Source organism: Thamnophis elegans, chromosome Z, assembly GCF_009769535.1.
Source record: "Thamnophis elegans isolate rThaEle1 chromosome Z, rThaEle1.pri, whole genome shotgun sequence".
NCBI lineage: Eukaryota > Metazoa > Chordata > Lepidosauria > Squamata > Colubridae > Thamnophis > Thamnophis elegans.
Window position 1 is genome coordinate 30860296 of NC_045558.1, and position 25537 is coordinate 30885832.

Below are 25537 nucleotides of genomic sequence, written 5' to 3' on the forward strand. Positions count from 1 at the left end.
ATTAATATCTTGGATCAGGCTAATTATTCCATTAGAAACAAAATACATTTCTGGAAATAACCAAATTCCGCTACCCAAGCATCAGATGGTCCCTTTAAATTCATTTTATCGTTAAAAGGCATATTTCACCCTGAAATTCCGCTAGCTGAAAAGACAGGAAACACGCTGAGCTTTGTGGGAGTTGTATTTTTCTCAGCTGCGTGTCGGCATCCAAAATCCGGAAGCTAAGCTTCCACGGTAAACTCCAAATCCCATGATTCAGAAGGAAGACAGGCGGATCATGTGATGCCCAAAATGGCTTCGCTGTGTTAACAGGCAGCTGCGTTCCTTGGTCGAAGGGAGTTTGCGAGACGAGTGGCTGGCCGGCCGGTAGAAATTGTGTCATCATGCAGAAAATCAAGTCTCTGATGACCCGACAGGTAGCGGGGTGGGAAGAACGGAAGGCTTACGTTTGATAAAGCGAGGTTAAGAAAGATGTAACTGAAACAATTTCTGCAAAAGAGAGCATAGTCAGTACGAGAGTCAGTGTGTGTGCTTCGCAAGGCCGGAATTCCTATAATTAAAAAAGGGAATTTTGAACGAGAAGAAAAACCACGATAATATGTTATATTTTCTAAAAAAAAAAAAAGTCCTAATGCGTTTTGTAGTAGATAAGATACAGTTTGGCGTGCGTTGCTCTGAAAAAGGAGTTCAGTTAAATAGGATTTGCATATTTGTAAATACGCACAGGATTTAAGGTTATTATTTATTACTATTATTTGGGGAGGGAGGTCTGATGCCTGAATAAAGAAGTTATAAGAAGAACGTTTCCTGGGTTGTCAGTAATTTATTCATTCAGGAACACAAGGAGTCCATATGCGTTGTAGGATTGAATTGTGGCTGTTCAGGCTGAGCTTGTTTTCCCAGTTTAAATTATTTGTGTGGAAATGATTTCAAAATGTAATGATCAGTTAAACTTGGAACCTTTTCTCATACTATTTGATAACAAAAAGATCAGGACAATTGGTCAAAACTGGGCCAAGAGAGACAAATACAAGATGATGTGTTTTTTTGACAGAACAATCTAAAAAAAAATGAGACTTAATATTCCAAAATTGTGACTATTGACCATAAATCTCATTTTCAGTGTTTTTTAAAGGAAATAATATTGGCCATTTCATTTCAAACTTTCTAATTCTTTTCTGTGAGAGTCAACAAGTATTTTCTTCTGATATAAGTCTTAAGATTGAACAAATAAAGTGTTTTTCAGAATGTTTAGATTACAACATCCATTAGTTCCAGTACATAGATTGTAGTGAAGGATTATCCTGAGAAAAAGTACATCCTTTTATTATACAGGTTCTTTTGTTGTACAGGTTCGTAAACTATTTGTAGCTGGAAAACCTTATTCGTGAGAATAGTTCAAATTTACCAAGGTTTGGTTTTCAAATGTATATGCATCCTGAAGCACTAGTTGAAGCACTCATGTATTCATAAATAAGTTGCTTAATTATTGGGACTGCAGAAAGTGACATATTTGATTTTTTCCTGCTTAAGGGTCTTAAAAGTCCTCAGGATAGTATTCATGATTTGAGCCCCCTTGAGAACTTCAGAATTCCAAGCAAGGTAGGACTGAATACATATAATGTTAAAATTTATTTCAATTTCTGTTTTATATTTGTTTTCTGAGACATCTATTTGTATTCCATACAGCTGCCTAAAGTCAGCATCCTTGTCAAATTGGGTTAATGACATTAGCATCAGGATAGGTGATGAGATCTTTAGCAATATGTCAGCCTTATCCTTTCTATTCTGCAATAATAGTGAATAGGATGAGTTTTATGATATCCACTTTCCTGTTCTAATAATTGGATGTCTCTCTGCTTGTTTACTATTATTTAATATTTTCTGGCAGCTTTAATTTATAAAAGTACTTCAGATAATTCCCATGTGTGTTATGAATCTTATTACTATTTGGTATCACATTATTTAATTACATTTTACAAAACATACACATAAAAACAATTTAGACTAATATAGAAAACCAAGAGAAAAGATACATTGTAAAAAAAATAGAAAAAGAAACATACTTGTGATAAATTTTTTTTATTTTAAACACATAAGCACATCAACAAAAACAAACACATAAATTAAAAACACCATAGGAACAATAAGTTCCATCGTATATCATACCGCAGTTCCAAATCGATTTCTTTGCAGTTAGTGTTTTTCCTACTATACATTTCTATCTTTCATTCATAATCTCCTTATTCGTTATCTATTTTTATGTACATTTCTTTATTTATTTAAACTTAGCTACTTATGACCAAATATTATTTACCTATATTATGCTTTATATTTTTACTGTCATTTATTCTCTTACATACAGATTATAGATATACATTCACATAATTATTCTAGAAAAAGAAACATATTTTTGACTCTTAGTTTAAAACTGTGTTAAAATGTCATTTACCCCAAAAGAAGAAAAGGGATAAGAAAGATATCTTTTTTTCTTTTTAAATTTTAACATTCATCAAATCCATATGTCAACATTTGATTTTTCTCTGTCGCCTGAAAAATGTCCATAAAAGACTTTCAATTATAGATGAATTTCGCCAGCCTCACAAAGGACATTAAGTTAGCCCTCATTGCCAGTTCTATCATCTTTATTAATCATTCTTCTATTGTGGGTATCATAGAATCATTCCAATGTTGAGCATATAAATGTCATGCTGCTATTATCATATATAATCATAAAAAATACCATGTGAGTTTTATAAGGCTTTATCCATAAAGCCTAATAAAAAAGTTTCTGATCTAAATTATACATTAATTTTCAGTATTTTTTGAATTACATTATTAATTTCCATCAAATATTGCTTAACTCTTTTGCAAGAACACCAAATGTGATAAAAGCTTCATATTTGAATTTTACATTTCTAGCAACTATTTGAGGATCCCTTATACATTTTATGACTCTTACTGCCATTGATGTCAGAGTTCCCACTATATTAGAATCTGGCTGTAACAATTGATGCATCAATTGCAACTGATTTCATAGTAACCCGTTCTGCATATGTTAAATTGGAATGAAGAGTGAGTTTGAGTGGGGGAAGGGAATGATGTAGAATTACTGAGGAACTATAAAATCTGTTGCAACTTCTGTATTCACAAGAATTTTTACAAGATACTGTATTTGTGTAATCCTCCATTTTTTTTTCATATGCTTGCATATTCTCTGTTGTCTCTTAGTTTTTGGCAGCCGTACAAAAAACCCTCTCATATTTTAACCTTTCTTGAGGTATCATGCAACTCCTCTAAATCCATCCATTTTTGTGAATTATTACATGTCATGAAGTGCAGGTTCATGAAGTCATGAAAAGATATGAATGAAATAATCTTTACACTGCTTTTTTGACATAGTTATAATTTATAATTATGTAGGGATGGTGATTGTCAATATAGAACCTTAGAGAAATAAGCAACGAAAAAGCAAAAAAAATGGTTATTTGACTTCTCAATTGGAAAGCAGAGTCCCTTTTTCTTTTTGCTAATTTGGGAAATATAACATAGTTGCAAGAATTATGTTGATCAAATAAATTCAAATGATACCACAATGATTCATATAAGTTCTTCATTGTACTTACTTATTTATCATTTTTCTATACTGCTCATCTCATCTAAGTGACACATGGGCACTGATAAATTGGAAATATTTTGCCTATTTATGTTGCTTGTCTAGTTAGGAGTAGTTCTGGATATGAAAGTTATGATTTTGTGGGTTCTAGAAAGGACATGATGGGGTTCATGCAGCCAATTTTCTATCACTACAGTTCTATGATTTTTTTAAAAAAAACCCCTAATATATTTCTGAAAAAATATAATGGGCAGTGAGAATTACCTTGAGAGACAGAAGGAAGAACTGCAACTAAACAGTAAGGGTAATGTTAATACACATGGTTTGGTTTTTTTTATCTCAACTGCCTTGAAGGATTGACAAAAAGTTTGAACACCCATGATTTACACAAGGGTTATAATTATAAATTAAGAAATAATATTGCTCCAGAAGGAAAAAAAAACATTAACATTTATCACTAGATTAAGGAACTAATGTGATTATCTCTTAAATTTCTTTGGGAAATCAAAGAGTATAAATAATGCACCCTGCAATAATTAACTTCTATGGAGGTTAACAATGTGCTAAATTTAAATTCTTGAGAGCTTTCTCAGGTTTTTTTTTTTGTCAGAATGTGGAGACATTTTTACTCCATCCAGATGCATCACTCTGTTGCTCATTGGTTGTACTTGTGTAACATTTTTAGTTTTATCTTCCTTTGTAGATTTCCTTTGGGAAAGAAATAAGGGAAGAAATTGTAGGCAAAGATGGAGTTGCAAATAATGATACATGCATGTCTTGTAAGATGGTGTGAATAAGACATACTTCTATGCAAATTATTTCAAAAACTGGTCTTTTTGGTTTGGGTATTATGGATCCATTGAATCCATTCAGATAGTTAGACATTAAAATATACAGGTATTTCAATATATCATGATTTCACTCCTGAAATATTCTATTCTAACCTCACAATATATACTTTGACTTAAGAGTTGGCCTTTTTGACTGTGCAGAAAGCAATCTGGCCTTGAAATAAATTCTTCTTTTTCACAGCTCCAATATTTCAGGCCAACTTTTGGTACAGTTGGAATGAGATGATTCCGAGTCTAACTGGTTCAACTTCAATTTTTTGCCCACTTCTGCTACTATCTTAGATCTGGATGCATTGAAAATATTTGTTAATACAGTCTACTAATGATTTTGTATGTTTTTCTTAATAACTAAGACTAAAAGGAATTGTTAATTTTTTCAGCAGCCTGTCAGTGGGGAATCTATGTTGGTAAGAATTCTGGAGCCAGATAATTAACTGTTTACAAATCTCAACAAAATTAGAAGTAATATTAAATCATAATGGTTTTATTGAGTTGGTCCTACTATGTTGAGCAGGAACATGCTAGTTAGAAAGCTAGATAATGAGTTACTGCCTTGTTTGTATGCTGAGATTCCCAGATAAAATTCAGTAGGCTTACAATGTTTGTTTGGTTTTTTTAGTTCAGCATAAACAGATCAGGAAACAACACAGCCTCATGATAAACATACACCTTTAATTCCATGCTCATTGATTTCCACATGATTAATTCACTTTTATTCAAATCTATTCTCTCTTTTCCCTTTCTTTTAGCTTTACAAATATATTTTATTTCTATTTATTAAATCTGTATTCTGCTGGACTCTCAGGATGCACTCTTCGTGCACCCTGGTCATCAATAGAAAGCTCCCATTACTGTTGATCCTTACTGGCTAGCATAGTTTGGTGTAAGGAGGTTTTCATATAAAACCTCCTTACAGCAATTCATTTGTTACACATCTGAGCTTGTTTGTTCACTCAATTTCTACAGCTGCCCAACTCAACCAAATGACTATGGGTGGTGATATAGTAGAAATACAGCCAACACCATTTTTATTCTAGTATATTCATATTACTATATGCAACCTAGAATAAACCATTTAAAACTATTCCAATAATGGATTATGAATATTATGAATATGTTGATCAAAACAAGTATTGTTATTTATGATATGTCAGCTAAAAGTGACAACTGCTAACAGGATGTAGTTTCTTTATCACTATTAAAATATTAAGCAGGTGTAATAATTCTAAAACAAGTTTAGTTTATCATTTGGACATTCCTTCTCTTAGAACTTTTCTTAATATATCAAAAGTTGTTGAAATTGAACTTTCTAAAAATATTCAACTGCAATACTATGGTTCTTTTGAAATCTGCAATTTCAAAGATATTCCTCAAGATGGCACTTTAATAAAACGTACGAGGATGGTGAAAACATGCAGAGGGCATTTGATGGAGAACTTATGTGTAATTCTAAAAGTACAATTCTGCTAAAATAAAGAATTAGTCAGTGCGTGAGCTGGCTGGCATTTTTTCCCAGTGAACATGTTTTCTTTTCATCCTATGTGTAGTGTAGTTGGATCAGAAGCAATTGCATGTGATTACATTAAGCTGCTCTTTCAAAATTTTGGCGATTCTTTTTGCAAAATATGTTTTGAGTTGCTAAGAGAAGATATATTTATTCTTAAGGATTAGATTCCAATTCATGTTTTCAAGGTGGAATGTCTATTTCTTAATTCTTTCCCACCTAAGATACACAGTACATTTCTATATGTTAGTATATAGCAAGGAAAGCTAAAGCCTATGCGAAATTGAATGCTAGCTTTTAGAACAATAAAAGTTTTACACAAATGTATTGTGATAATTATACCATACTTTTATTATAAAACATATTTAATATTCAAGTACAGTTAATTAAATACAAGAAGTAGAACTGTTACTCTATTTTCCAAAATGTTACACAGTTTTGTAAAATTTAAGGGTGAAAAATGAAACATCTGTCCTGCAAATATATGCATTGTTGCAGATGTATATTGAAAATTGTGGATATATGTAATTTGCATATAGTTGGAATCCACATAATGATTTTGGGGACTATTTAATCAAATGTGTACCATATCCTACTAGAGCTATATTGCAATTAAAATTATAAATAAAATTAAAATAAAATTATTATCAGCAAATAGCCTGATCCTGTAAAGATGAAGTAAGGAAACCTAAGGTTCACAATGAAGAAAGTCTTGCCACGAAAGTAAAAAATAACAAAAAAAGCTTCTTCCAACTTGTTAAAAACAAGAAAAAAGTTAAGGAAACAATTGGTCCATTGCTGGGAGAAAGTGGCAAGAAGGTGACAAGCAACAGGGAGAAAGAAGAACTGTTTAACTCGTTCTTTGCATCTGTCTTTACACAAAGAGATAAAACAGTCCAACCTATCAAAAACAGCACCACAAAAAACAGATTAGGAACACAAATTGAAATAGGGAAGAAAATGGTAAGTGAGCACCTGTCTATGCTAGACGAGTTCAAATCACCAGGACCGGATGGATTACACCCCAGGGTTCTGAAGCAACTGGCAGATGAGATCTCAGAACCACTGAACTATATCTTTCAGAGATCCTGGAGCACTGAGGAACTGCCGGAGGACTAGAAAAGAGCTGATGTGGTTCCCATCTTCAAAAAAGGAAAAAAAAAATAGATCCAGGGAACTATAGACCTATGATCCTGACCTCAATACCGAAAAAGATTCTGGAAAAGATAATCAAGCAACGAATTAGCGAACAGCTAGAAGTAAATAAAGTAATAGCCAAAAGCCAACATGGGTTTGTCAAAAACAGATCATGCCAGACTAATCTTATTGCATTCTTTGACATAGTGACAAAATTAGTGGACCAGAGGAATGCCGTCAATATAGTTTACTTGGACTTCAGTAAGGCATTTGATAAGGTAGACCATAACCTACTACTAGATAAAGTAGAAAAATGTGGGTTAGACAGCATCACCACCAGATGAATTCGTAACTGGCTGACCAACCGCACTCAACGTGTAGTCCTCAATGGAACTGCATCTACATGGAGGGAAGTGTGCAGTGGAGTACCCCAAGGCTCTGTTTTAGGCCCAGTACTCTTCAAAATCTTCATCAATGAGGGAATAAATGGGGAACTCATCAAATCTGCAGATGACACCAAGCTGGCAGGAATAGCTAACACTCCAGAAGACAGGCTTAAGGTATAGAAGGATCTTCCGATTTAAAATATTTTATTTTCATTTCCATAACATACAATCACATGTATATTATTACATAGACAATATCATGTTGTAAGAGAGGACAATATACATGTGCAATCATACTACTTTAAAATCAAACCTGGAATAGTTTCCCCCCCTCCCCCCGAACACCCAAAACCTACCCCCCCCACTTCCCAGAACCCGTACACCAGTGTTTTTCAACCTTTTTTGTGCAAAGGCACACTTTTTTCATGAAAAAAATCACGAGGCACACCACCATTAGAAAATGTTAAAAAAATTTAACTCTGTGCCTATATTGACTATATATAAAGTGTTTTTCCCACGGCACACCTTACACTATGTCACGGCACACTAGTGTGCCACGGCACAGTGGTTGAAAAACACTGCCGTACACGGTATAGATATTTAACAACCACAGTCTAAGATATATTGATACAAAATAAAAGTAAGAAATTAATAACCTCTTTACATTGAACTTAGCTCCTCCTTGCTAAATTAACTATAAACAGTTCAAATCATTCCTAGTCTTAAGCATAGGCTATCTGGAATTTCTTAGTTCCATATTTATTTTGTATATGATCGATCCATTTTTTCCAGTCTCGTTTGTATCTCTCATTTGAATGGTGTCAGCTTCTGCCTTGCTGTTGCTTCAGCTGCCATGAAACGGGGAGGGAGGGCTGGTATTTGGGAGGGGTTAATTGATGTGCTGGAGAAGTCTTCTAGGATGTTCGAGATGCTCGGATGGCGCATGCGTGAGACCTTCCTGCGTAGAATAACGGCCTCGACATTCCATCTTCGTGATGCCTTTTGAAGTTATCTCACACCTGACACTTGAAGGACTTATGATTGGACTGGAGCTATGATCCTAAGGGGTGGGGAATGGGCTATTCTATATAACACTTGCTTTCGCGCCTAATTAAGTAGACTTTGCTTCGCAACTGCTTGCTTACCATTTATAATTAGTAAAAGTACTTTGGATTTCTTCCCATGGAGTCTCTTAGTCTTCCTTTCCTAATTATGTAATGGAGTGATGCTGACAAGAAGCAAAGTCTACTTAAACCCTTTCCAGGAGATTTACGTCTACCGAGAAGGGAGGTAATGTCTTCTCCGATCAGGGAGGAGGAGGGGGCCGTTGGAGGTGCAGATTCCAGCGGAGTAGGACCTCCCGACCTTTCGCTACACGAGCCCGGCCCGCCCGACCTCTCCCTACACGAAGGTTTATTTCAACTGCAAATTTCCAGCCAGCCTGAACCTCCCCCACCCCGATGGTCGACTTCGGTGGGACAAAGAGAGGCAGAGACAAGCTGGAATGCTGGAATCACCCAAAGGCAACCCCGACAACCATCGCTGGAGCCGGGAGCCGTGAGAAAACCCCAGACGAGTGAATTCCCTGATTATTGGAGTCAAAGGTACTTTGGGGAAAGAAGGGGGGACGATGAAAGAGACTGGAGAAGCTGGCAACACCAGGGGCCCATGAGAAAACCCCAGAGGAGTGAATTCCCTGATTATTGGGGTCAAAGATACTTTGAGGAAAGAAGGGGGGAGGATGAAAGAGACTGGAGAAGTTGGCAACATTACCCACGCCCGCCGTCTCCCCCTCCCCCTCGGCCTGCTTCATCCCCTGCGGCTAGAGGTTTTGCTGACCAAGGGGGCCCACCCCCCCGAAGACATCGGATGGCTAAAATCCCTCCCTTGCCTGTGCGTTACAATGGTGATTCTGCTGGCCTGGCCTCTTTTCTTATGCAGGTGTTTAATTACATGGAAATTTATGGCCGAGATTTTGAGACTGACATCATGAGGGTCAGAATGGTTCTTTTGTCTTTAGATGGTGAAGCTGCCAAATGGTCAACTGCTTTGCATATGTCTGGCTCTCCCCTCTTGGGGAATTTCAACCGCTTTATGGAGGCCTTCCGCCAACGTTTTGATGACCCGTTAACGGAGAAGCGGAGCAAATTGAAATTTATAACCTTTGAACAGGACGATAGACCTGTCGCCCAATACATCCAGGAATTTCAGTGTCTTTCACAATACATGAGAGGCTGGGGGGAGGACGCCCTACTGGACAAATTTGCTTCGGGGTTAGATGAAGACATTTATCAGCAATGTGTCAATCGTAACCTGCCTAGACGTTTGATCACGTGGTTTGAGCACGCAGCGGACGCTGAACTCGACTTAACCCGGCTCCGTTATGCTAAAGAGGAAAGGAGGAAGCGGAAAGAGAGGGCTGCCAAGTCCCTCCCCCCTCAAGCCACTCAATTGCTCTTCAAACGACGAGGTGAAGGGAGGGGGCCCCCTTCAGGCCTCTCCAGACCTTTAACATGCTTTCGTTGTGGAAAATTAGGGCACACCGCCCCCGAATGCCGTGCTAAATTGCCCCTCTCTGCTCAACTCCCCCCCAAACGTGAAGAAAAGTCTGGCAGAGTCGCAGAGAAGAAGAAGAAGGAAACAGCTTTCGCTGTGGACTCCAACCCCCCTCCTTTTGCCCAGCCATTAGAGGGAGACGCGGACGCCAACTCCTCTTCTTCTGAGGACTCCGATGACGACACATCGCCTCACTGGGTGAGTTCAAACAAGGGGCCCCTGCTAATCCCTATTGAGTTAAAAGTTCCTCCTGAGGGGCAACCTGCCACCCTTCAGGCCTTGCTCGATTCAGGCTGTTTCCGATCCATGATCAACCCAGCCATGGTGGAAAAATTGGGCCTCAAATTGCGCACTTTGAAAACCCCAATTGTGTTTTGCCAAATAGATGGATCTATTGCGGGGGGGGGGGGCACCCATTTTTTTTACGGAACCTTTGGAAATGAAGATGGGTACCCATACTGAACTAATTTCCTTTGTGGTCGCACCGGGCATGGACAGGCCACTCATTTTGGGCATCCCGTGGCTCCGGAAGTGGAACCCTCACATAAATTGGCGGACGGGCCGCTTACGCGTTCGCTCCAAGGTGCCTCCAGTGGGGGAGGGCTCTCCGGGCCAACCTATCACTGACATTCCTGAAGTGGCCGCTAGGGGGCAGGAGAGAATTGCAGGAGAGGAGAAAATTCCGAAAGAGTATTGGGATCTTAAGGAAGTCTTCAGCGAAACATCTTCGGACAATCTGCCCCCCCACAGGCCTACTGATTGCTCCATAGACATTTTACCCGGGGTTAAGCTCCCTAAACCCCAGATTTACTCCATGTCGCCCAGGGAAATGGAGGAAATGCGTTCTTTCATTGACAAAAATTTGAAACGTGGTTTCATTGAGCCGGCTCGACCCAAAGTGGCTGCCCCTGTACTTTTCCGTGAAAAAAAATATGGTTCTCTTCGTTTATGCTGTAATTTTAAAAACCTTAACGCTATCTCAACTCAGAACCTCTACCCGCTCCCGTTGATGAAAGATTTGTTGGCACAGCTAGGGAAGGGCCGCATCTTTACTAAATTGGACCTCCGGGAAGCTTACTATAGAGTACGCATTAAGGAAGGAGACGAATGGAAGACTGCTTTCAACTGCCCTCTTGGTTGCTTTCAGTTCCGGGTCATGCCTTTTGGCCTACAGGGGGCTCCTGCTGTTTTCATGCAACTTATTAATGACATCTTGCACGATCATCTCTACAAAGGAGTTATCGTATATTTGGACGATATCCTTATCTATACCCGCACCTACGACCACCACGTCGCTCTGGTGCGCACTGTTTTGAAAAAACTCCGTGCCACTGACCTCTATGCCAAATTGTCTAAGTGTGAGTTTCACTAAACTAAAATTGACTATCTTGGCTATCGCATCTCACCTGATGGCATTGAAATGGATCCTGAGAAGGTGAGGGCGGTCACTAAATGGGACGCGCCCAAAACTCGTAAGCAATTGCAAAATTTTTTGGGTTTCGCTAACTTCTACCGTCAGTTCATTCCCTCTTTTGCTAAGATTGCTCTTCCTATTACTAATTTGCTCAAGACGAAAGGCGACCCGAAACCTAAACCTACTAAGCCTTTGGACTGGAACATGGAATGCCAGGCGGCATTCGAGAAACTTAAACGCCTCTTTGCCGCTGAACCAGTACTTAAGCATCCTGACCTCGACCGGCCTTTCGTCGTCCAGGCTGATGCCAGTGATGTCGCCGTAGGGGCCATTCTGCTGCAAGCCAACGACCAAGATAACCTGCAGCCTTGCGCGTACACCTCCCGAAAGCTCACTGACACGGAGAGGCGTTGGGCAGTTTGGGAAAAGGAGGCTTTCGCGGTCCGGTGGGCCCTGGCTACGTGGCGCCATTTCCTAGAGGGCGCTAAACACCCATTTGAGGTGTGGACTGACCACAAGAACTTGGAAGCGTTGCGGACGCCTCGTCGTCTCTCCCCCAAACAAATGCGATGGGCCCAATATTTCAACCGTTTCAATTTCACTCTAAAGTATATCCCGGGAGGGAAGAACTTCATGGCGGATGCTTTGTCCAGATTACCTCAATATAATTGCTCTAAACTGAGTATCATCCAACCGCTCCTGGCAGCTCCGGTACTCACGCGTCAACAGACCCAAGCACAGAAGGAGGTGCCTCAAGATCTTCTTTCTGACCTTAAAAAAGCTCTTCCTCACGACGACTGGTTCCTGAACCATCGTGACGAGTGCACCATGAGGGACGATCTACCGTGGATTGGTGCTAAATTATACATCCCCGCGTCCCTACGGCTCGTGGTCCTTCGTCGAGCTCATGACTCCAGATTGGCGGGTCATTTTGGATTCGTAAAAACTTTGCACCTCGTGAAGAGACAATTCTGGTGGCCCTCTTTAAAGAAAGACATTGAACTTTATGTGGCCAGTTGCCCAATTTGCGCTGCCGCCAAAGAACCGCCAGGAAAACCGCAAGGCCTGCTCCAGTCCGTCGCTCGCCCGGTTGCTCCTTGGAAGGAGATTTCTATGGACTTTATTGTTGAGCTTCCCGAAAGCCAGGGGCATACCGTTATATGGGTGGTCACTGATTTGTTTTCCAAGCAAGTTCATTTCGTGCCTTGTCACAAAATTCCTTCCGCCAAGGCATTAGCTAAACTGTTCATTTGGACGCTGCACATAAAGCCCATAAGAAGCAAGCGGATAAAAAACGCTCTCAGCCCTATGAATACCGGCCTGGGGATTTGGTATATTTGTCCACGAAATTCCTGCACACTACACAGAAGTCAAAGAAATTGGGACCCAAATATGTTGGCCCTTTCCCTATTGTGAAGGTCATCAATCCTGTTTCTGTTCGTTTACAATTGCCAAAACACCTCAACCGAATCCACCCGGTGTTCCACATTAACCTCATCAAACCTGTTCAGGTTTCCCACTTGCGTCCCCCAGACGAACCTCCACCTGCTCCATTACTAATTGATGGGGAACGTCACTTTGAAGTTCGTGCCATTCTTGATTCCCGCAAGCACCGTAATCGCATCCAATACCTGGTGGCTTGGAAGCACTTTCCTCCCTCACACACTGAATGGGTTGATAAATCCCATGTTCGTGCTCCCCACCTACTTCAAGAATTTTATGCTGCTTATCCCGACAAGCCTTGACTTTCTTTTCCCCCCCCTCCTTCTTCTTTTTGTGTTTTGTTGTTTGTCTATTTCATTTGTTTTTTTTCCAGGCCTAACAGCCTTTTTCCGGGGGACGGCCGGATGTCAGCTTCTGCCTTGCTGTTGCTTCAGCTGCCATGAAACGGGGAGGGAGGGCTGGTATTTGGGAGGGGTTAATTGATGTGCTGGAGAAGTCTTCTAGGATGTTCGAGATGCTCGGATGGCGCATGCGTGAGACCTTCCCGCGTAGAATAACGGCCTCGACATTCCATCTTCGTGATGCCTTTTGAAGTTATCTCACACCTGACACTTGAAGGACTTATGATTGGACTGGAGCTATGATCCTAAGGGGTGGGGAATGGGCTATTCTATATAACACTTGCTTTCGCGCCTAATTAAGTAGACTTTGCTTCGCAACTGCTTGCTTACCATTTATAATTAGTAAAAGTACTTTGGATTTCTTCCCATGGAGTCTCTTAGTCTTCCTTTCCTAATTATGTAATGGAGTGATGCTGACAAATGGTCTTTAAGATATGCAGATATTTTCGCCATCTCAGCTAAATTTGTGACTTTCAGTGTCCATTCTTGGATTGTAGGCAAATCTTCCTTCTTCCAGTATTGCGCCACCAACAGTCTTGCTGCCGTTATTAAATGCAAGATCAGATTAACCTCTACCACTGTACAATCAGTAGTTATACCTAACAAAAATAACTGAGGAGTAAATGTTATCCTTTTTTTCATAGATTTATCCTTGACAAACTTGAACATTGGGCACTATCTAATAAAATGAAATTCAATGGTGAAAAGAGTAAGGTTCTACATTTAGGCAAGAAAAATGAAATGCACAGGTACAGTATAGGTGATACCTTGCTCAATAGTAGTAACTGTGAGAGGAATCTTGGAGTTCTAGTGGACAGCCATTTAAATATGAGCCAGCAGTGTGCAGCAGCTGCCAAAAAAGACAACACAGTTCTAGGCTACATAAATAGAGAGATAGAATCAAGATCACATGAAGTGTTAATACCATTTTATAATGCCTTGGTAAGGCCACACTTGGAATACTGCATTCAGTTTTGGTCGCCACAATGTAGAAAAGATGTGAAGACTCTAGAAAGAGTGCCAAGAAGAACAACAAAGATGATTAGGGGACTGGAGACTAAAACATATGAAGAACAATTGCAGGAACTGGGTATGTCTAGTTTAATGAAAAGGACTAGGGGAGACATGATAGCAGTGTTCCAATATCTCAGGGGTTGCCACAAAGAAGAGGGAGTCAAACTATTCTCCAAGGCACCTGAGAGTAGAACAAGAAGCAATGAGTGGGAACTAATCAAGGAGAGAAGCAACTTAAAACTGAGGAGAAATTTCCTCACAGAACAATTAATCAGTGGAACAGCTTGCCTCCAGAAGTTGTGAATGCCCCAACACTGGAAGTCTTTAAGAAGATGTTGGATAGCCATTTGTCTGAAACGGTGTAGGATTTCCTGCCTAGGCAGGAGGTTGGACTAGGAGACCTCCAAGGTCCCTTCCAACTCTGCTATTGTATTGTATTGTATTATAAAACATAAAATTTTATTGGGACTGATTTTTAACTGCAATTATTTCTAATTTTTACTGCAAAATTGAGATGAACAAGCTTGTCATTTTGATAAGATATAATGCCACTTTGATAAGATATAATTGGATATTGGATATATTTTATATTACTGTATTATTATTAACTATATTTTATAGATTGTATTCTACTTGGAGTCCAGCTGGATTGAACTGGTGTATAAACTTCTTAAATAGGTTTCAATGTTCAAGTCTACACATTATATTCTAATCATGATTTATTGAGTAAACTAATTTATTCAGAGACAAATCTCTCTTTGCAATATATATGTATATGTATATGTATATGTATATGTATATGTGTGTGTGTGTATGTATGTATGTATGTATGTATGTATGTATGTATTATGTATGTGTATATATATATATATATGTATGTGTGTGTGTGTGTGTATGTATGTATGTATGTATGTATGTATGTATGTATATATATATATATATATATATATATATATATATATATATATATATATATATATATATATATGAAACACCTTCTCTGACTTGCCTTTTATATACTTTTTAAAAATAAATTAGTGATACATTATTTTCTGTCATATATTAAAGGAAGAACTTAGAGAACTCCGGGAGCAACCAATTGATCCTCAGGCCCAGCAGGAAATAATTAACAGCATTGAAGAAATCTATTTTTCCAATGATTCCTTTGATATTGTTAAGTATGAGTTAGAGGTAAGAACACTGAATTGGAATAAACAGTGTTTTTTTTTCTTGATAATATACTTTGCTCTTCATTGCTATGTCACTGCCATTAAAAGAGAACACTTTTTTCATTCAATTAATTTCTATAGCTGGGCAACTTAATTAAATGACTCTGAATTGCTTGCCATTCTAACATTATAAAACAATTTAAAAAAATACACAAAATAAATATAGCAACCATATTTTTTCTTAGTTTACTAAACTGAGTCAAAGTCACATTTTTCAAAAACTTTTCCCCTTAGGTTGATTTTGTGTGTATTTTTAAAATGAATTTTGATTTTGTTTATCTGTAGCAGCTGCCAACTGTTCTTAGTCTTCAGGAATTGGAAGAGTATAGAGACAAACTAAAACAGCAGCAAGCAGCTGTAAGTAGAAAGTTCTTTCTTCTTCCCTGCTCATTTTATTGATTTCCATAAATCTCATTACTTCTCAGAATAGTTATATGACTTTGAAAACAGGTTGAAGTACTTCAGTGAAGACAGTGAAGAAATTATAATTAAGATGATCACATTTCACTTTCTGCTGTTTTTTATTTATTGCCATGAACTATAACATTCCCAACCTTTTGCTATTGGTCATGGTTAAGTTGGACTGATGGGATATTAAAGTTCAAAATACTTGAATGACAGCAGACTTCTTATTCTTCTTTATAACTCCATGGGGCAATATAGTTACAATTCAATCCCTGGCATATCCAGTTGAAAGCATTTGAGACATATCTGTTATTCAAGAAAATTGCCCACTGGTGCCTGGTCTCTAAACTCTATTTTGAGTTTTGAAAATGAGCTTTCAAACATTTCTAGTCAATAATTATTTTTGCTGCTCTGTGAAATCTAGTAGAAAATATCGTAGTTAAGTGCACACTAAGCCTGTTAACTACCGTTTAGATACACACACAGCTGTCTGTGGTAACATACCACCATAATACAAACCCAAACAAAAGAAAGAACATAATTTAACAGTGTATAAATCAGTGGTGAAATTCATTTTTTTTACTACCGGTTCTGTGGGCGTGGCTTGGTGGGTGTGGCAGGGGAAGGATACTGCAAAATATCCATTCCTACCAAACCCTGGGGCCAGCCAGAGGTATTTGCTGAACTACTCAAAATTTCCATTACTGGTTCTCCAGAACCTGTTAGAACCTGCTGAATTTCACCCGGGGTATAAATCCAATCTGGCGATTGTGAAGAAGTTCATATAATTAGCAGAGATTCAAAGATACTTTATTTTCTTCGGAGTCTTTCACATTTTCTGCATGTCAAAGGGGGAAATGGAGAATGATCATTTAATTTGTTATCTTTTTCACCTTCTTACAAATAATAGTTTATGGCTGCTACCCTTTGCATGTAGGAATTAGATGTTGGAAGTCTTGCTTTCTTTAGGAAATGTATTATAATCTGAATGATAATGACAAATAAAGAGAAATGAATGCTTCAAAGGAATCATGTAACATAATTATTTCCTTGTCCCTTCAAGAAAAACAGCTATAATTGAATAATAAATAAAAGATATTTTGTCTTGTTCATTTCTTGCAAAACGCAATTTTCATATACTGGAATTCAGAATGGGAAAAAGAATTTATTAAATAGGAAAGCAATTTATTTTTTTTAACTTAACCGGAGTAATACTGCATTCTGTAACCTTATATATATTTTAAAATGCAGAGTTCTTTCACGCTTCTTTATAGATGAACCATTATAATTATGGCATACTGGAGCACCTTAATTTTTATTTAAGTATGTTCTTCAGTTTACAGTGGGGTGGAAGATTAATTTCATTAGTACTTTGGATTTTGGATGAAAATCTATAATTTTGATTTGGTTATTTTGCAAAGCATGGCAATCTCAAGGAGTGTTTATTACTTCTATCTCCATTTATTTAAACATGGAATAAAATTAAGTGGAATAAAATATTTAAGATGTATTATTCCAAATTGCTTAAGATCTTTTATGTGTATGATTCAGATACAGTTTGATACAAGTATATATTGTAACTAACTTTAAGTGTTTCATCTAAGGTATCCAAAAAAGTTGCAGACTTGATCCTTGAGAAACAGACTGCATATGTCAAGGTAAGGTAATATAAACAAACTAATAAATTTATAAAACTTATATTTATAAAATTAAATATTTACTCTGAGCCTCGTGTGTTTACTGCAGAAAGAAAACTGAATTAGTGAAAAGTCAGGTTTGTGTATGTATAAGCTTTACAATTGATGGGGTTGATATATCAGAGGTCTGGTGTAGAATATAGTAAATATACATAGAGTTCTCTGATGCTGAAGTGCAAAAAGTGGAGTTGTTCTCCACGTTGCATGTAGTCGTTTGGGATATTCTTTACCACTCCAGCAGCATATCTTTGTCGTCTTTATGGGGAGTATCCTGCAGCTATGCTTCATGTTTATTTTCTAAGAAAATAAAGGTCATTCTGAAGGTTGGTACTTGGCTTTGTTGCATAGCATTTTCCACGTTTGGTTTTCTTTAATTAAGAAACTCTAAAATAAATTAAGATGGAATTGAGAGCCTGATTAGAACCAAGGAGATATATGAAGGCACTTGATTGTAAGTACCACATTATTTAACCCTTGGTTTTTTGTTTTTTTACTTTAAGCCCTTTGGCTATTTCATAGCTTGCTATTTAAGCAATTCAGTAGCTTTCATTTGAAAGAAAGAAGTCTAGATAAAGGATTGAAAGACTTGTTTGAGTGGACATTACTTCTTGTGAACATCTTTATTTTCCAATGAGTTATTATTCCCATTGCTATTTTTATATCATATCTGAAGTTCTTTTGAAAGGCAAAAAAGTAGTTTGATTGCAGTTTGAAAAAAATGTTATCAGTGTTGCAAAATTGCATATTTCATGTTCAGCACTAGGGGTATATTTAATTGAATTCTTGAGCCAGACCAGAAGCAGTTAGTGATCAAAAACCTCGGTGACAAATGATGCTGATTGCTTGGGGACATGTTGTGCTTTGTATCATTTTATTCCATGTTCCTTTCTTTCTGTCCAGCTACACATAGCACAAACAGCATATTACTCTTATTTGAATATTTGCTGCATCCTTTAGATTCTTGTCATTGGGCAAGAATAGATTCTGATTTACATGTATTTTCCCTAATGGCAAAACTGCATTTAAGAATTTTTTTCAAAGAAACAGCTATAATTCTTGCCAAAAGTACAATTTGGTGTCAGGATCTAATGCATTCCTAGTGTGAGTTATCTTTGTGCAAGTGATGAATTCCTATGTTGTCTTTATTAGATCATTATCATGGTTTACTTGAATGTTTAACTGTTCTTTACTTTTTATATAAAATGTTTGTATGAGAACATTGCATTTTGATCAATGGTTCTATTTCCCTGGAAAGCTAAATGGACTTCATTACATTTCTGTAGGAACTTGAACGAGTTACATCATTGCAAACAAGCCTTAAGTTAGCTGCTGTTATCTGTACAAATGGAAGACGGTATGATATACCTTTGAATTAAGTTTAATTACTTTAGAAAATAATGTAGTAAAAAAGCTTCACAATTGCTTTATTGTTTTGTTTTGTCTCATTTATATAAGTACAAAACATATAACGATATCCTGGGCTATAAGACATTGCTGCTTATATCTCTGGTAATCTGATTCATCATGCCCAATACTGCGTATGAATATGATTGTTGAATGAAAAGTAATGCCTCATTCCTATGTGTTTAATTTTTATGGAGATAGTTTAATGAATGAAATAGGAAAATAATCCTTGAAATGATCTCTTTTATCAGTGGCATTCATTCCTATCTATAACCACCCTAATTTGCAATGCATTTCTGCCATAATAGACTATTATTTTTTTCATACAAAACTTTATTCAAAAATGATTAAAATACAAAACATTAATTTAAAAAAAAAAAACAGCATAAAAAAATGCAACGAAGAGACATTTAAAAAGTGTCTTAAAGAAATGAATAGGGGTGTCAAACTCACGTCGTGGCGTTGTCATGGGATGTATGGGGACTTTTCCCCCCTTTGCTAAACTGGCCGTGGCCGTGGCCAGCACGTGACGCATCTCGTCTGCAGTGCGCAAGTTTGACAGCCCTGATACATATCTAACGTCCTCCCTAGTGAATGCTGATTAGTATAATACAGCAATTTTGGTTTCCCCCCTCCTTATGTAGCAGGCCAAAAGAATTTCAAACTTCTACTCACCGCATTTTTCAGAGTATAAGACGCATCAAGGTTTTGAAGAGGCAAATTAAAAAAAAAGTTTTTGCACTCCGCAGACCTGTCAAAAACAGCCAGTTTTTCATGAAAAAAAAAAATGGGTATGAATAGCCTTTAGGAGGCTTATAGTGTTCCGGGGGGGGGGGGTTGGAGCCAGAAATGAGCAAAAAAATAGCTCATTTTTCATAAAAACGGGCCCGTTTTTTTTCAAAAAAGGGCATGAATAGCCTTTAGGAGACTTATAGAGTGCTCCTGGGGGGTGGGGGTGGGGAATTGAGGAAAAACCAGCCATTTTTCACTCATTTCTGCTCTCCCCAGCCCCCACAAGCACTTTGCAAGGCTCCTAAAGGCTAGGCACAGCCAATTTGGTGAAGTGGGGTGGGTTTCGGGAGGCAAAAAATGCTGTATTCCTTATATAAGATGCATACAGATTTTCAGCCTCTTTGAGGGAAAAGAGTGCGTTTTATACTCCCAAAAATATGGTAGAAATTGTTAATAGACAAGATTTTTAAAAGCATCATGAAGGAACATTATATTTTGTCCCTTCATGCAAGTCCTGACAGTCCTTTCCACATTTTCATTTGAGTCAAACAGATGCCTGAGAAAGTAGTTCTTCAATTTTGGGAAAAAGCAAACATTGTACCACTACATTGATATTTCTCTGTGGTAGATGGGGTAAGAAAGGGAAACCCAATTTCATAACTGCATTTTTAGTGACTTAGGAGGTGTGATGCTTAGCATTAACATTTAGCAGCATTTTTTCTGCTTAATCATTGTTTGAAAGTTCTGAGTATTGTATCATCATTCCCTGTTAACAGTGTCAGTTCAAGAAAAGGGGTCATGCATTTCTCACAAATCAGTTTTTTCCCAATTTACCATCATTGTATTTTTTGGACCGGTGATATATCCTGTTCATTTCAGCACAATTATCAACATTAAAAACTTGTGTTTAGTGTTGATTTTAATTGAAGCAACCCCTTTGGCAGTCAAAAAAGTCAACCATGGTGGGAAGTACTCACTTCAAACTTCCATTTCATGAACAATAGCAACATAGCCTTTTCTCTCAGCCTTTCTATCAACTTAATGTTAAAGAATGGATGTTAAATAGATCCCTGATAATTAAACAATCACTTCTCTCACCTTCCATATACAGTAATTTTGTTCTTTGTTAGAAGTTATTTGCACAGTATATGAAGCCATCTTGTTGATCGGCCTAGCATAACATCTGAATGCAGCTTGTAGGTACTCTGTTTCCCTGAAAATAAGACCTCCCTGGATAATAAGCCCAATCAGGCTTTTGAGCGTGTGCACTAAAATAAGCTCTCCCCGAAAATATTGCAACACAGCGGCAGCCATGAGGTAACCACACTCAACAGCTCTTGCTCCTCAAAAATAATAAGACCTCCCTGAAAATAAGGCTAAGCGCTTATTTTGGAGGTTAAAAAAATAAGACCCTGTCTTATTTTCAGGGAAATTGGGTAATTAAGAATTACTTGTCAAATGTAGGGAAATGTATTATTGTATTGATTCTCCCCCCCCCCCAAAGCTTTTGGATGGTATTTGACTGAACTCTGCATTAACCTCAGATTGAATATTTGATGATTAGTGCAATATGACTTTTGATAAAAGCTTTGATGTCAGTAAAACAAAAATATTTTGTTGATTCTTTTTTTTGTGTTTTTCTTTAACTAAAACAATAAAAAAATTTCTCAAAAAAATATATATTTTCTGTAGGCATCTGAATTCAGCCAAGGAGGGCTTTACTCAAGCCAGCTTGGGTCTTCTTGCAAATCAACGGAAACGCCAGTTGCTAGTTGGGCTGCTAAAATCTCTAAGAACAATAAAAACCCTGGTACGAACAGAACATATAATTGACAAATTAATATTTTATAATTTGTGCCACATATAATAATACCTTACTTCTTTAATTTTTAGCAACAGACCGATGTGCGTTTGAGTGAAATGTTGGAGGTAAGAAATAGATGTAATTGAGTTTGAAAAATGTTATTTGTTCTATATATTCCAAAGATATTAGAATAGCCTTCTTGGCCTTGTCCAAATTTGAGACTGTAGCTTTCAGAATTCACAGACAGTATAAGACCATTGCTATACAACCTACTGAAAAGTTGTGTAGCTTCTTTTAGAAGGGAGATACAGTCTGAGTTATTACTCCATGTCTTGACACCACTTGGCTCTTGCTGCCAAGTTTCAGTGAGCACTGTTGGAAGACATGTTCTTACTAAAGCCAGGAGAGGCTTTTGCTCACAGACAGCAACGTACACTAGCATTTTCTTGTTATTGCAGTTAGCAGTCCATTTTTGTCAAAGCAATTTCTGATGCATAGTTGTGGGGTCCTTGGTGGTCTCTGAGCTAAGTAACAGTGCCAGTAAAGGAGTAGGGTTTGCTCTCATTTTATACTGGTTTGCTCACATTTTATAGTGGTTTGCCCTGCCAATGTTGGTGGCAGTGGACTTAGTGGTTCCTTGATTGGGCTGTTCAGTGTTAGCTTGCTTGTCTCAGCTGGTAGTTTCTTAATTGGGGTATTGTTTGCTTGATTGTTGGTCTAGTGTTAATCTTGGCATTAATCTCTGCTCAGCTGGATGTTGATTTCTGGTGAGGTCTTTTTGTTTCCTTTTCGGCTTTTTGATTTTTCTTTTGAATGGTATGTGGATATTGTTTATAGCTATGCATCTGTTAATGATTGATTTATCTGAGTGCCAGGCTTTCAGGAATTTTCTAGCAATTTTTGGCTTGGCCTGGCTTAGGATGCTCATAGTTTCCCAGTTGAAAGTATGGTTACCGTATATACTCGAGTATAGGCCGACCCGAATATAAGCCGAGGCACCTAATTTTACCACAAAAAACTGGAAAAGTTATTGACTCGAGTATAAGCCTAGGGTGGGAAATGCAGCAGCTACCGGTAAATTTCAAAAATAAAAATAGATACCAATAATGTTTTTGAATATTTATTTCAAAGAAAAACAGTAAACTAGCAGTGTATTCAATGAAATACTTCACTCACCTCATGATGCTGATGTCCCGCTGTGATGATGATGTCCCGTGCAGCCGCGGGAGCGATGTCCCGCCTCCTATGACACACGGCACAGTGATTCCTATCATTGGATCACTGTACCAGAGGAGGTGGGACATCGCTATGTGGCTGCTTGCCATAACAAGGAGGAGGTGGGACATCGTTGCAGAGCGGCAGGAGGGGGAGGAAGGGGAATCGTAAGACAGCCCTGCATTACATTAGAACGTGAGGAGGGGGGATGGTGCGGTGCGCGTTGCGCGGCAAACTGACACAGAGGGAGGGGAAACTCACAGGGGCACTGGGCCATTCACGAGTGTCACCCAGCGGCATGGCCCCGCCCCTTTTTCTCCTCCATTTCGGGCAAATTTTTCACTGACTCGAGTATAAGCCGAGGCGGCTTTTTTCAGCCCAAAAAGTGGGCTGAAAAACTAGGCTTATACTCGAGTATATACAGTAAGTCTATCCATGTGTGGTGAAATTAAGAAGTTTTTAATATATCTTCAGATTTTTTCGTTGTTGTTCATGCTCTGCTAGTGTTCTGTTTGACCTACATAATGACTATTATAGTCTTTACACAGTATGTTGTGGATAATTCCTATTTTTTCTTCTTTCGGTTTACTTAGGATGTTCTGGAGGCCTTTATTCCATTGTTGTTTTGATGGGGAAATCACATTGCCCCTATAGAGACCTTCTTTTCATCTAAGTGAATTTACATCAATGCTTCTAAACCTCAGCAACTTTAAAGATGGCTAGACCTTAAGCCCTAGTATTGCTGGCTGAGGAATTCTGGTAGCTGAAGTCCACACCTTAAAATTGCTGACGTTGAGAAACATTGGTCTATATCAGGGTGTCAAACTGGCAACCCGCAGGGCGGATGCATCATGTGCAGGCCATGCCTACTCCAGCTCTGCAAATGGGAAAACGTCATGTGATGGTAATGTGACGCGGCAAGTTTGACACCCGTGGTCTATATTATCTTACACTGGCCTGAAGACTGCAGCTTCATGATGACGGTGATGTTTCATGATTTGTACTGCTAAAAGTCTGAAAATATAACTGCCATGCCTTCTTTCATAGCCTCTGCCCAATTGCTTTTCAAAAATATATACTTGATTTCTTACAGGAGGAAGATTATCCAGGGGCTATACAATTGTGCCTGGAATGCCAGAAGGCAGCTAGCACTTTCAAACACTACAGTTGCATAAGGTAACACCAGAGACATTTTGTGTAGCTGATTCTTTTTTGGAAACATATAGGGTGAACAAAGAGGCAAAGTGGCATTTTAGACAGTTGTTAGTTACTTTGAATTTAGTTGGATTTAATTTTAGAGATTAATTTTCTAATTAGAATAAAAAGAATGGTATATGTATATGTTTAATGGTTTTAAATTGTACTTTAATAAAGTTTCCAAGAAGCAAGTTGTGGCTGCTAACTATGACAGTGCACTTGAGTCTTAAGGGGCTTAGTTGTTATGCAACATAGTATTTCTGTTCCAACATTAACTGATTGTCTTGTACTGAAGGCTGTAAAGTCTCTGATGCATAAAGACTATATTTGCAATGCTAAACATACATCTGGAGACTGGGGCATACTTTAAGATTAATATGCATAGAGTTGGACTGCGTGGTAGAAATGCTTAGACTTACTTTGTACATGATGCTAGACCAAAATGTGATTTGTTTGTTTTTGGCATGACATATTATGTAAATTCAGTCTCTGAGTTGTTTGCTTGCTTATTTATAAAGTTTATAAAGTTTGTTTTTATAAACTTTATAAATATTTTTATTTGTAATTTTAATCATATTACGATAAAAATTAGTAAATAACTATTGCTAAGCAATCACATTTTGTATTCAATTTCAGTGGGAACTTGTCCTTTCACCAGTCCCAAGGAAAACATGATTTTTTTTTTTAGTGTCACAAAATTCTAACAGGTTTAAGGTTGGTCATCTTTCAAGGAAGGGATGGTTCCATACAGCAAGTTCTGCTAATAAGGGACATGCTTCCTATGTCCATTAGGTGGTATTATTTCAAGGAAAGGTGATATCTTGTAATCTGGATGTTTTAAAAGATTTTAGAGTTTTAATATTTCAAATAGATGAAAAGTCATGTACTAACATTGGTCCAAGATTTTTATAATTGTACATGTAAAGGATTACATAGATTTCTACAGATTGTACAATTTCATTCGACTGTATTTTATATATATTTTATTTTTTAAGGATACTTGAGAATCTGATATATCTATATTGTTAAGCCAATCTTATTTTTACTTTTTCTACTAAATCTTTCCACTTGCGATTCCTTGAATATTGAATATTGTGATAAAGATTGCTATTTCTAAATATTTATAAACTATGTAAAAAGGTATGTAGAATACAAGAAATATGTATTTTAGAAGGAATATTATATTTTACAGAAAAAATATTAAAAATAACATTCTGAATTTTTAAGAATATACTGATGTAGAATTGGATTTAAGAATGATTGCGTATAAAACTGACATTGATCTGTTCATTCCTGTGTTTATCACCTTTTTCTTTATATTGAAAAAAGAAAGTCAATTTATATGAATATATAGGCATTTTAATTAATCATGTCAAATACTTTAATACATTGTATTCCCAAAGAAATACTTATATACAAGTATTCCCCAAGTTACAAACGTTCACATAGCGAATGTTCAAAGTTATGACATCCCCACCAAAAGTATTTACAACCAAGGCCCAAAGCACCACAGCAGTCGTTCGCCCTTG

The 25537-nt window shown here is 37.5% G+C and overlaps 1 protein-coding gene across 2 annotated transcripts in view; it reads left to right on the forward strand.

Annotated features, from left to right (window-relative positions):
- Positions 1-293: 293 nt before the first annotated feature.
- Positions 294-25537, forward strand: part of VPS50 (VPS50 subunit of EARP/GARPII complex) — a 94027-nt gene continuing 68783 nt past the window's right edge. For both annotated transcript variants that reach the window (XM_032237394.1, XM_032237396.1), the window contains exons 1-9: positions 294-419; positions 1537-1605; positions 15394-15516; positions 15840-15911; positions 17564-17617; positions 18940-19010; positions 21485-21602; positions 21686-21721; positions 23905-23987. In XM_032237394.1, the coding sequence (XP_032093285.1) occupies positions 387-419; positions 1537-1605; positions 15394-15516; positions 15840-15911; positions 17564-17617; positions 18940-19010; positions 21485-21602; positions 21686-21721; positions 23905-23987 (659 nt within the window). In that variant the 5' untranslated portion in view covers positions 294-386. The remainder of the gene's footprint in view (positions 420-1536; positions 1606-15393; positions 15517-15839; positions 15912-17563; positions 17618-18939; positions 19011-21484; positions 21603-21685; positions 21722-23904; positions 23988-25537) is intronic.